This window comes from Nelumbo nucifera, chromosome 2 (genome assembly GCF_055504915.1).
Source record: "Nelumbo nucifera cultivar China Antique chromosome 2, China Antique-T2T, whole genome shotgun sequence".
NCBI lineage: Eukaryota > Viridiplantae > Streptophyta > Magnoliopsida > Proteales > Nelumbonaceae > Nelumbo > Nelumbo nucifera.
This window is the reverse complement of record NC_142650.1, coordinates 9,862,868-9,875,428: the sequence shown is the minus strand read 5'-3', so window position 1 is coordinate 9,875,428 and position 12,561 is coordinate 9,862,868. Positions and strand designations below refer to the sequence as shown.

The 12,561-nt window shown below is 35.8% G+C and overlaps 1 protein-coding gene across 4 annotated transcripts in view; it reads left to right on the top strand.

Annotated features, from left to right (window-relative positions):
- Window positions 1-10,028, top strand: part of SAC8 (SAC domain-containing protein 8) — a 34,201-nt gene extending 24,173 nt beyond the window's left edge. For 2 of the 4 annotated variants that reach the window (XM_088897761.1, XM_088897762.1), the window contains 9 exons: window positions 635-699; window positions 6,319-6,417; window positions 6,534-6,633; window positions 8,245-8,353; window positions 8,459-8,531; window positions 8,733-8,826; window positions 8,953-9,039; window positions 9,496-9,562; window positions 9,693-10,028. In XM_088897761.1, the coding sequence (XP_088753887.1) occupies window positions 635-699; window positions 6,319-6,417; window positions 6,534-6,633; window positions 8,245-8,353; window positions 8,459-8,531; window positions 8,733-8,826; window positions 8,953-9,039; window positions 9,496-9,562; window positions 9,693-9,817 (819 nt within the window). In that variant the 3' untranslated portion in view covers window positions 9,818-10,028. Of the gene's footprint in view, window positions 1-634; window positions 700-6,318; window positions 6,418-6,533; window positions 6,634-8,244; window positions 8,354-8,458; window positions 8,532-8,732; window positions 8,827-8,952; window positions 9,040-9,495; window positions 9,563-9,689 lie in introns of all 4 variants that reach the window. The other 2 variants (XM_010255470.3, XM_019197317.2) reach the window with 1 other exon arrangement.
- Window positions 10,029-12,561: the final 2,533 nt, after the last annotated feature.

The window sequence follows — 12,561 nt, the reverse complement described above, 5'->3', positions numbered from 1 at the left end:
GGTTACAGAGAATCCTACTATACCCCTCTTGTTGGATAGTCTGCTATGTTCTTTGTTGAACTTCTGACCCATCTGAAAGGTGGTGGGAATGTGTGGTACTCTTATCACAACTTTTGCAGGCAATGCCTTTTTTTTTTTTTAATTTATGTCCTACATTCTTCCTATATTCATGTAACCTATGTAGTTTTGGTTTAAGATCTTTATTTTTGGGTTCTTGGATTCCATCTGGTTCTTCTTCCTAGCTAGATTGATGATGTATCATAACCATTTAAAAGTGGGCTTAGGGATGAGAATGGTGGAAATGTGAGAGAAATACTTCTGTTTGTGCTTTCATCAAAAGTCAAAACTTTCAGATAAGCTAATTTTGCAACTTTTGTTCTTGTTCCCATAAATTTCATTTGAAGTATTAACTTTGACCTAGATTTATAATATCCTCAATTTCCACATAAACAAATGATGACCTCTGTTGAGTTTATACCAAGGACCACACATTATGTTGATAACTGGATGGTATCCAGTGGATAGATCACAGGTGTCAATTCATCATGTCATTTGTTTACTTCCAAGAGTTAATCCTATTTCAAGAAATTGTAAAAATGTCATGTCCCTCCTTTTTTTTTTGTTACTACTGCAGCATGGTGATGAAGGTCAACTGAGTATGGCATATGCTTCTGAAATGGAAAAGCTTCCACATGTAAGGTATCTCTCTCTCTCTCTCTTGCTCTACATGGAGTCAATATCTGTATTTTGCAATAAAAAAAATCTGTAGTGAGTTCTCCCCTGCTCCCGCACTTACCAAGAAAAGAACAGAAAAAAGAAAAGATAAAGGGAAAAAAATCATGGTCTGTATAATGCACAGCATCATATTAAATTGGAAACTTTGTCATCTCAGTGTTCATTAACATGATTGTTGGATTTTCAGTTGACAAGTTGGTTGATGTTTACACATGACTTGGTTGGGTTTGATTCTAGTACATGTCAATCCTGAGTTGGTGGGATTACTCTATATCTTTACATGTTTTTTACTTTGAAGTTAGACTAGTGTCATACCTCGTGAACATGTCATAGTTAGTGTAGAGATAAATGGTTAGTTATTAGTTATTTATTTATTGTTTATTGCCTTTTATTTGTTATTCTCTCATTTAGCTATGTTATAGGCAGCAGGGGCAGGGGCACTTTGGTCATTGCACTATAAATTTAGATGTCATTATAAATACCATTATTTGGGGTAGCAGACCAACTATTCAACTGCTCCCCTTTTTCCCTTCCACCATTCAATCTTCTCTCATTCACTGTTATTTCTCTTCTGTACTCCTATTCTTATTATTTCTTTACTTTTTTTTTATCTGAAATATTATTCTGCTGGGTATCTTCTCATCAAGTGAGCAGGTACCAATCCTCTTTTAGATCTCATGTTGACCTAATCAAATCAGTTGCATGAGATAGATTAAGGTCTGACTTTTCTATCAGTTGGAGCCTGATTCTTGGAGATTTTTTTTCCTGCTCAAGAATGCTGCTTGGACAGTTCCAGAAATCAGGAAGAATCAGAGAGAACCAGGTTGGTTTTTTATTAAGGGTTGAATTCAGTGTTTGAGGGTGATACTCAGTATTTTCTGGCCATATTTTCTTTCCTCCTTGAAATGGACTGCATCTGGAGAGAGTGACTGTAGGTTTTCTACACTCTCCAAGGTTCGGCCTAGGGTTTTCTCAAGGAGAGATGCCTGAAACTGATCTTTGAATAAAGTGTTTCAGATCCGGGTTGTTTCTTAGCCTCTAAAGGAGAGTTCTATTGCTGTTAAAATGGTGGATTGGAGTTTGTGCTGCTCTCCGGGTTGTTTTTACCATAGCTAGATTGTTATGTGTTGGGTGCTTGGTACTTAGTTTTGTTTTGTGATCATGGAGTTGCCCCCTGGTTTTCATTGATGAAGTGACAGAGAAGGTGTGTAAGTTAAGTAAGGCTTTACATGGGCTGAAACAATCTCTTAGAGCTTGGTTTGACAGACTCAAGCATGCATTAGAGAAGTATGGTTATATACAGGCGCAGACTAATCGTACTCTATTAAGAGAGATGGGTCTTTATTGACTATCCTTGTGGTTTATGTATATGGTGTTGTGGTGATTGGCAACAATGTAGACAACATTGATTCCCTTAAGAAGCTCCACAATAGGGAGTTTGAGGTGAAAGATTTGGGTGAGTTAAGGTATTTTCTGGGGATTGAAGTGCTTGGTCTGAACATGGCATATTTGTCTCCCAGAGGAAGTATGCCCTCAATTATCTCCAAGAAATTGGTAAGTTGGATGTAAAGCCAGTAGATACATCTATTTGAACTAAATCATAGCATCAATGCAAAGGATGATGAGCTTCTTGAACACAAGGCTATGTATCAGTCGCTTGTAGGGAAGCTTCTTTATTTGTTTATGACTAAACCTGATATTTTCTATGCTGTCAGTGTTGTTTTAACATATGCATTGTCTTAGGATCACTCATCTTATGAAAATTGAGTGGATTCTTGATTACTTGAAGAGGTGTCCAATTAGGGGTATACTTTATCAGAATAATGATCAATTGATCATATGAAGATAGATGTGTATACTGATGTAGACTGGGCTGGGTGTATTGGTGACAAAAAGTCTACTTCAAGATATTATGCATTTGTTGGAGGAAATATTGTCTCCTAGAAGAGTAAGAAACTAAGTGTTGTCGCTCGTTCAACTACTGAGGTTGAATATAGATCTATGGTTCATGGGGTTTAGGAGGTGCTATGGTTAAGGTCTTTACTTGAGGAGTTGGGTGTCAATCATTAGATGTCATTGATGCTGTGTTGTGATACTCAAGCCACCATCAATATTGCTCACAATCCAATACAACATTATAGGACAAAGCATATTGAAGTGGATCAAAACTTTATCAAAGAAAAAGTTGCTTCTAAGGAAGTTTGCCTGCCTTATGTAGCTTCTGATATGTAATTGGTTGATGTATTCACCAAAGCTGTTGCTAAGGCTAAGCTGGAAGCTGATTTGTTGTAGTTGGGAATGATGAATATCTATTCCCAACTTGAGGGGGGAGTGTAGAGATGAGTAGTTAGTTATTAGCTATTTGTTTCTTGTTTATTGCCTTTTATTTTTTATTCTGTTATTTGTCTCTGTTATAGGCGGCATGGGCAGAAACTTTTTGGTCATTGTATTAGATCTCATTATAAATACCATTATTTGGGGCAGCAAACCAATCATTCAACTGCTCCCCTTTTTTCTTCCACCCTTTAATCTTCTTCTCTTATTAGCTGTTAATTTATGTAAAATAAGCTAAGAGATAGAAAGAAAAGGTTATATAGAAGTGCCCCTTGGGAATCCATGGAATGTTAGAATCTGATGTGTGTCCAACATGGATATTGATTAGGAGAATTCATGTAACACTGCAAATAATGTAGTAAAATGGAGAAGGGAACGAGGGACAATATGGTTGTATGAATTTTCTAGTTCCATTTTCAGACTATATCATGACATCAGTATTTATATCTAGGAGATAATCTCTTAAGCTGGCATATTCATTTGAGTAATAAGATGAATAAACTAAATGATGTTCAGTATGCTTGGCTGTAGCAGTAACTCTGTTGTCACCTGTGAAAACACTGGCTTTAGATAGGTCCTATGATGCCTTAAACCACAACTTCTAGATTCTGGTCCTGGGTGGTTCACTCTTCAAATACAACCCAGTTCCATTTACACCTGCCATAGACTATGAATCAGCCATGCTATTTGCTGCTGTTGGATCCTCATCGAGCTGTGGTATTTAGAGCTCTTACCAATGATCTTACCTCTGATTGTGTACCTATGCTGCCAAGATTTTTTTATCACATTTTAACTTGTTCCCAGGTTCCAATGTAGTAGTAGTTGAAGAGCTTGGCATTTTATCTAAAATAGCCATTACCAAATGTTGGTCCCAGCTACCTAGGAGGACTGGAGGGGTGGACTTGTATACAGACCTAACCTTTGGCATGTTATAAAAATATTATTCCTTATGAGTACAATCAAAACTAAGAGACAATATGATGTATGGCAGAAGGGAATGGTTTCTGGAATGGGTTAGTGGCATGTTGAAGGAGGTTTATGGCATGTTGGTAGTGGGTTGGATGGTGAACAATAGTGAGGGTCCTTGGGTATTCAGTGAGGTAATAAGGGAAATCAGGAGGCTAGCAAGAGAGGTTGAGACCACTTTTAAGTGGGTTAACAGATCAGCAAATACGCTACCAGATACCTTAGCAAAGCATGGGGTGAGTAAGGAGCAACTATTCTGGACTAACTTGTAAAATTTATGTGGGGTTGATAAGTTGATTTGGGTTGAGAGCCATGACTAAAATGTCTAAATTAATACAAGTTACTGGTTACCAGTCAAAAAATAAAAAATCCAGACCTGAGAGTGCAGAGGCTTCAGATCTTAATGCCCTGAACAGGCGACCTCTAGAGGGTTGTCATAACAAAGATCAGGCCTTCTTTTCCTTTTCCCTAAGAACCTCCAAATCACAAATCATGCTTTTTTCCACATTTTCTTATTTTTCCCATTCCAACCCTGCATTTCAATAGTTGTTTCAAACTATCTGAATTAAGATCTCCATAAGCTATACAAAGTCATAAATTTCCAACACGTACCCTGTTTAATATGTTACTAGCCAATAACCCCATTTTTATCATGGGCATGGGGGCAGTTAATTCAAATTGGGTAAGTTTGTGCATGATTATCTCTATCTCTTGCTAAGAACTCTGATCTTCCTAAGACCTCTACAATCTTTACATCTTGGTCAACCTTAAATTTCCTCTAAAAATTTCCTAATGATTCAAGTTATACAAATTACTAGAAATCAATTTAGCTAGTCTCCTTAAACTTCTCCTGCTCCTAAGACCTCTGCAACCTTTAATTGCTCAATCTCAAATTTCCTCTAAAGTTTCCTAATGATTCAAGTTCTAAACTAAACCTCTTAATACAAATTACTACTCGAAATCAATTTAGTTAGTCTACTTAAACTTCTCTTATTTTTATTTGTGGGTTTTTAATTACAATTAGGAAATTGCAATTGTGGTTTCAAAGAAATTCTTCTCTTAGATTCATAAAAAAGAAAAAAAAAAGAACTTCTCTTAGATTTGCCTTAATTTGCCAATTGGGGATAGAATCAGAAACACTCATTTTTTGGATATTTTCTAGCATGACTCACATTACTCCATTACACACATATGGGGTCAACTATCCTATATAGTTAGGATAAGGCTTGGATGATGATGATATATGGGGTGGGATTGGCTACATGAATCCTGTTTTGCCATTCTGTTTTGTTTAATGTCCTTTTTGTTCTACCCCTAGCCCTTCTAGCCCCTTCAATGGAGCCTTCAGTTTGAGGGCTCTGTTTTAATATATCTCAAGGACAAAAGACTAACACATTTGAATTGAATATCTAACTGTAATAAAGTACGTGTTTAACATGCATATCCTTTTGGTCTAGGCCATCCCGGGCCTTTGGAGGGGTGTACTGATTACAGACCTAACTTGGGGCATTTTAGTACGAGGTGTTTGCTCTTAGACTTGACAGCCTGAGATTTTATTATCAGAAAAAGCAATTGAATTGACATGACAATGGCCTCCATAACATTTATATATGCCTTCATTTGTAGTCTCCATGATTGATGTTCGAAATTCTCATAGACTACGAGTCTATGACTATTGTGGGTCATAGACTATGAGTCTACGGCTTAGTACAAATTACTACTCGAAATCAATTTAGTTAGTCTACTTAAACTTCTCTTATTTTTATTTGTGGGTTTTTAATTACAATTAGGAAATTGCAATTGTGGTTTCAAAGAAATTCTTCTCTTAGATTCATAAAAAAGAAAAAAAATTCTTCTCTTAGATTCATAAAAAGAAAAAAAAAAGAAATTCTCATAGACTACGAGTCTACGACTATTGACTATATGATTTGATCACATCTTGTTTCGAGAAAATTATCATTTCCATCTTTCCAGTAAGCAAATGTTGTAGTGTCACAACTTATGCTTTTTTTTCTTTGTAATAATGGATGTCAAATTTCCATTCATAAATGTCTGGTAGGAATTTTTATCTATCTATCTATCTATCTATCTATCTATCTATCTATCTATCTCTTTAAATTTTAAGATTTTTTTGTTGATGAGGATGTATTCTATTTTAGTTGGCTGTAAATTTATGTGTAGGTATTCTACTTCATTTTGTGTACTCTTTCTGAGGGTATTGAGGTATTATTTAAGATGCTAGTTTGGCTTGAGCATGATTATTTATTACTATTTGGTTGGCAGATATGTCTCTTTTGACTTCCATCACTATTGTGGGAACTCAAATTTTGATAACCTACAACTTCTCTATGATCAAATCTCTGTGGATGTTGAAAAGCAAGGGTAATGACATTAAATCAGTAATTTGTTCTATAACATTTTTGCATGAAGGCATTCAATGGGGTATAGTTGTTACCGGTGATTCCATTCCTAATTTTAATGTTGTTTAAGCTGAGCAGATACTTTCTAGTAGATTCAGAAGGAAAAATACTAATGGAACAGAAAGGAGCTATTAGAGTTAACTGCATCGATTGTCTTGATCGAACAAATGTAACACAGGTTGGTTGGAACTTTTTGCTAATTGTCTTGATTTGATGTTCATTCTTCATTCTTTTTTCATTGATGATGTTGAAGTAGATATATAAAACAGCTTCCTATATGTGTGCCACCAACCTTGAAGTTGTACCACGATAGCCTCTGTGTTTGGAGTAGTTGGGGTCGGTATCAGTGCTTATGCAACTTAAAACGCTTGGAAAATTGAAGCCTTAGAACATCAAAGCAGAGTAAGATATTTTTCTAGGAGTATCTGTCTTCACAATAAAATTGGAAATTTTGGATCACAATATGGAACTTATCCTTAAAGATATTAAGATATTAGGTTTCAAGTATGTAAACATTCATGTGACACTAAACAGAATAGTGGAACAGGATTCATGTAACTGACCCCATATAGTTGGGACAAGGCTTAGTTTAATTGAGGTTTCAAGTATGTCAACCTTTGCTAGACAGGGAGCTATGCATAGGAAAATTTTGTGGTAACTGAAGTTTGAGCAAAAAATAGATAAACCTACTTATCCCTTGAACCAGAGAAAATACCTATATGCTTATAAAGTTGACTATAGTCCAGATATACTTGATGGGTGGGTAAATGTGAGTTGTCCTATAATGATGTCATAGACTACTTGGTGCTTCAAAAATGAAATAAAAAATTAGAAGAAGATTCTAAGAGATTGGAACCCACCTGAAAATGGATTCCTCAAACTGAATTTTGACGGTAGTAGTTTTGGCAATCCAGGTCCTTCCAGAATTGGAGGGGTAATAAGGGATGGAAATGGCATAATTTTGGTTTTGTTCTCAGGACTGCTTGGAGTAGGGGATTCAACAACAGCCAAGTTGAAGGCAGTGGTCTTCGGGATTCAAAAAGCAGTGGGGTTAGGGGCAAGGAAGCTGATAGTTGAAGGAGACTCTAAAGTTATCATAAGCTGGCTGAAACAAACTGAGAAGACTCCTTGGTGCTTCAAAAATGAAATAAAAAAGTTTAGCAGCCTATCAAGGGATATGCAATTATTTTTTCAATGGATCCCAAGATCGGCCAATGGTTTAGCAGATCACATAGCAAAGCAAGGGGTAAATAGGGAACAATGTTTCTGGACTTACTTGTAATATAAAAGTTATAGCTTTCTGTTAGCTGATGTCCTGTGCTTACGTTTGTTTTGGGTAGCCAAGGCTACCTAAATGGTGTAACTTTATTTCTTTATCAATAAATTATCTGTTGCCGATCAAAAAAATGAACACAGACTACTAATAGGTAATGGCATGATTGCAAAGATGGAACACATTTAGTTGTTGGGGCCCATGATTTGATGGGTCCGACATAGAACTACATGACATATAGCTTGAGCTGAACAAATAACACCATTTCTATGATCTTTTCTGCTTCATTTCCCCAATATTCTGTAACAGTCCAAAAGAGTAACTCATCAGATGGAACAGTCACCTTTTGACTTTTGGCATTGGAATGTGGTGTTATGTTGTTTTTCTATCCATGTTCTCTGGTTGAAGGTTATCCTGGATTTCCATTTAACTAGAAAATATTGTATCATGAAATCAGTTGTGTTATATGCATGTTTTGTTTGACCATTTTGACTCATCACTTTCATGCTTTCCCAGAGTTACCTGGCTCAGAAATCTTTAAATTCACAGCTACAGAGATTGGGTGCACTTTCTTCCACTGAGTGCATATCTAAGTTTGATGAAATTTATGAAAAGTTCAAGACGGGTAAATACTATTTGTATAATTCTGGTGTATATGCCACACTAATCAATTTAGTAAGTTGATCTTCTATTTATACATTCTACCTTGTCAACATGTTGCTTCTGGTAGTATGGATTGAACAGGGTGACGAGATAAGCCTGGAGTATTCTGGGACACATGCCCTAAAACGTGACCTTGTCAGGTAGTGCCTCTGTCACAAACATCTGTAGATATTTACCATTATCTTGCTATCTATTTTCTATATCTTCAATGCATGAGAGAACATCAATCTCTATATCTATTTTCTTTTTCTTCTATATTTATTTTCTACATCTTCAAGAAATCTGCAAGAAATTAGATGCCAATAATTCTACTAAGATATTTTGGATTCACAATGCTGTAGATTTGGAAAGCAAACATTTTCTGGACTAATTAAAGATGGGATGAGTGCTCTTTCAAGATATTATTTAAACAACTTCCACGATGGCATTCGGCAGGCAAGCTCATAGTATATGAAGTTATAGTTTCTACTTTCTGCCTATAGATACATCAAGGCTGTATAATGGAGACAGGAGTACCAGTATGCATGATTGAAAATTGCTCAAAGTTTTACTTAATTTCAGGATGCTATGGATCTCATAAGTGGCCACTACACTGTCAACAGGAACAATCCTTCTCCATTCCAGCTGAATGGTTTTGAATCATTATCAGTAAGCAATACCAGTGCCTACTCTTCCTTTTTGAACGTGTTTCTAACCCTCATCTTGATGAGAACTCACAGTACCTCCTGACATTTTCCATCCAATAACTGGGTTATCACAATAGCCCAGAACAATTAAGTAAATGTGCAAAGTTCAAACCACTTTGCAGTCCTCATTAGATGGGATTCTTTATCCTTTTTTTTTCTTTTGGATTTAAAATGAATGCATAATAAAATTATTAGGATCAACTGGTGCTTGATTTTATGAGCCATACCCAAATCAAAATGTAGAGACCATCAATTGGATGTTCAGATCCATGAGATGGATGATCAGACTGCAGATACATGTAGTTCACATAAACCATGTGAGAAATCAGATTATTTGTGGCTTTTTGTGGAAACTCAGTATTCCAGTACTGTCTCATAGTTGCTCTTACCTGTGATTGATAAACCTAAAAAACTGCAGTATCTCCCGGTTGCATCAGCTTTACTAGTTGGTGGTCTTACATTGACATCCTTCACCCTCAATCAAGGTATTGCCATTTTCTTTCTACATCTTCTAGAGTAACTTTATTATGTTGCTCATTTTATTTGTACTCAAATAAATCATTGTGAAATTGGTTTGTGAGATGCTAAACCAACATATGGTTAATTTTGCAGCAGGGCGAAATGCACAACATTTTGCATCTTCTGTACTTTGGGCTGGTTTGACAGCTGGAGTAATGGCACTGGTAAAAGCTAATGGAAGGCAGTTCTGCTCTAGGCCTCGCTTGTGTGGTCTTTTGTAAATTAACAAAGTGTTTGTTTTGAATTTTATATGAAATGTATTTATTTTAAATCGTTGGATATCTTTAGCATAGGAAACCATGAAAATATACGAGTTTTTTTCTTTTCTTTTCATTCTTCCTTTTTGTAATATAGGGAAGATGTTTCATAACTACTATAATTCAAGCAACTATTAATGATGAAAAGGAAAAAAATACAAGAAACTTTACCTTAGTAGAGGAGTTTAGTTTATTTAGTCTGTGCTGTGATTTCATGGCATGGGAGATACTTGGACCGTGGTGTTATATTATCAAACAAACAGCCGGTGTGAACCCGTGGCATTGTAGCAACTGCTACATTGTTATCCTTGTTGAAATAATTTCTAAGGATTAAAGAAACACGGTAGCAGTAGCATTGCCAAAAGCAGTTTGATATAAATATCTCCCAAGTGTATAGGGATGAAACTGTTGTGGTAGCTTGATTGCCTGTGTATCTACAATTATAGCCTTAAGTTTTATGGAATCAACCAAATGCACTAGCTTAGTCCCTAATTCGTTGCTAGAATTATAGTTAATATTATCTAAAATTATGGTTTTTGCTGCTTTTCAGATGAGCTCTGTGTGTATGTGTGTGTTTACTATTTTTTCCTGATTTTTTATTTTGCATTTCTTATTTGAACAAATGCCTTAGAAACAAGAGATTTTAAGTAGGATTAAAACAGAGTATGTCATATGTAAATTTAGTACTAAGAATAAGAAGAGTGTAAATTTAGATATATTTAGGATAGGAGATCAAGAGATAACTCAATGTCACCACTTCCGGTACCTTAGTTCAATAACTCATAATAAGGAAGAGATTGAGGAGGATGTCATCGGAAGAATTAGAGAAGGATGGTCCAAATGGAGGGATGCAGTTGGACTTTTATACAATAAGTGAATACCACTTAGACTAAAAGGAAATTTCTATAAAACACTTGTAAAGCCAACTATGTTATATGGAGCAAAGTGTTGGGTAGTTAAGAAACAATGCGTTCAAAAAATGAGTGTCAGAAATGTAAATGTTAAGATTGATGAATAGAAAAACTAAAAACGATAGGATTAAGAGTGAAGCCAACCATAGAAACATAGGAGTTGCTCCAATAGATGATAAAAATGAGAGAAAATAGATTAAGATGATTTGGTCGCATGCATGGAAGATCATCTGTGAAAAGTGATTTGTTACAAGTTGAAAGGGCTAGAAGGGCTAGGGGTAGACCAAAAATTACTTGAATAAAAGCAATAAGAAATAATTTAAGCACTAACAATGGATATAGTTTTAAATAGAATGGATTGATGGAACAGGATTCATATAGCCAACTCCATATAGTCGTGATAAGACATGGATGATGATAATGATTTTTTATTTGAACAAGTCAAACAATTGAATCAGATGGTTGGAGTGTTCAACATCCAAGAATCACCCTTAATCTCCAAACTCTCAAGTCTGTGGACCATCTGTTTCTTTCTTGCTCCAAGGTTTTGGCCTTGGAAATTCTTTTGCTCGTTCTGGTGGCTTCCATCCCCAAATTAGGGGGAAAATACTATTGTATTAGTCCCCTATTAGAGTCTTACAAAACAGTTAGACGGTTAGAATATGGAATACCAGCTGCACATTCTGTTAGCCAGCTGGACTCCACTGGTGTACTCTATAAATATTCCTCATACAATGAATCAAACATGCGATTTCCTTCTTTTCTGGTTTTAGATCCCCTGTGTTCTATATATCTTCAATGTAGGGGCTCTTTCTTCTACAAAATGATTATTCTCCATCATTTGTTGGACTATGTGGAAAGAGAGAAATAGGAGGATTTTGAAAGATTAGGGAGACCTTTGGTGCACCATTCTATCTAAGGATTAGGCTTTGACTTTGAAAATTTTCAATGACTTCAAGCAATTTTTGTATTACTGGAATACCATTTTGAGTGTAGACGGTATGGACTGCAATATCATGCACAAGCTTTCTTACATATATTTTAACGAAATACCTCTAATTGCTCATAAAAGAAAGCTCGAAGAACACAACAATTTAATTTGGAAAAATAACAAAATTTCTGCATAAATTGATATACTGTTGCCAATGGCTCATTAGGATCCTTCATGGTATAGTTCCCACCTTAGAAAGTACTTGCACCAGAGATCAGCATGATCAGATTAGTTTTAGATATCTGATTATCTTTTTGTGCTTTCTAAGAATTGCAAAAATTCTTCTTTGCCACCTGTCTATAAGAGCATGCAGAAAGACAGTCTTGTGATGTCTGAAGCTGAAATGGCAACACTGATGTGCACGAAACCAAACTTAATTAGATTCAGAAGAATCTTCCCATTTGATTTGGGAGTCTGAATTATTTTCTCTTATTCATATTACTTCAACATCGTTTTTATGGCCATCAGCAACCCAAGTCGCTCGAGGTGGAAGAGCCTCCAAAGGTCCAAGCAGAGATCTGATTATAACATTCTTAGGCTCAGGTGGTGAGGATATAGCAATAAAATCAGAGATAGTGGCCCTCTTACAAGGCTTGAAATTAAGTAATAGTCTGCTCTTTGGGTCTAGAAATTGGAAGCGGAAAGGAGATTTTATGGAAGTCATCACAGAGTGGATGTTGCTCAAGTAATTTCTTGATCATCTTGTCGTCACGAAACCCCACTCTAGATCAACTGAACAGTTGAGTCGCCATAAGATTCAATGTGGACACCTAAGATCTTACCTCGTGAATGGGGTGACGAATCCT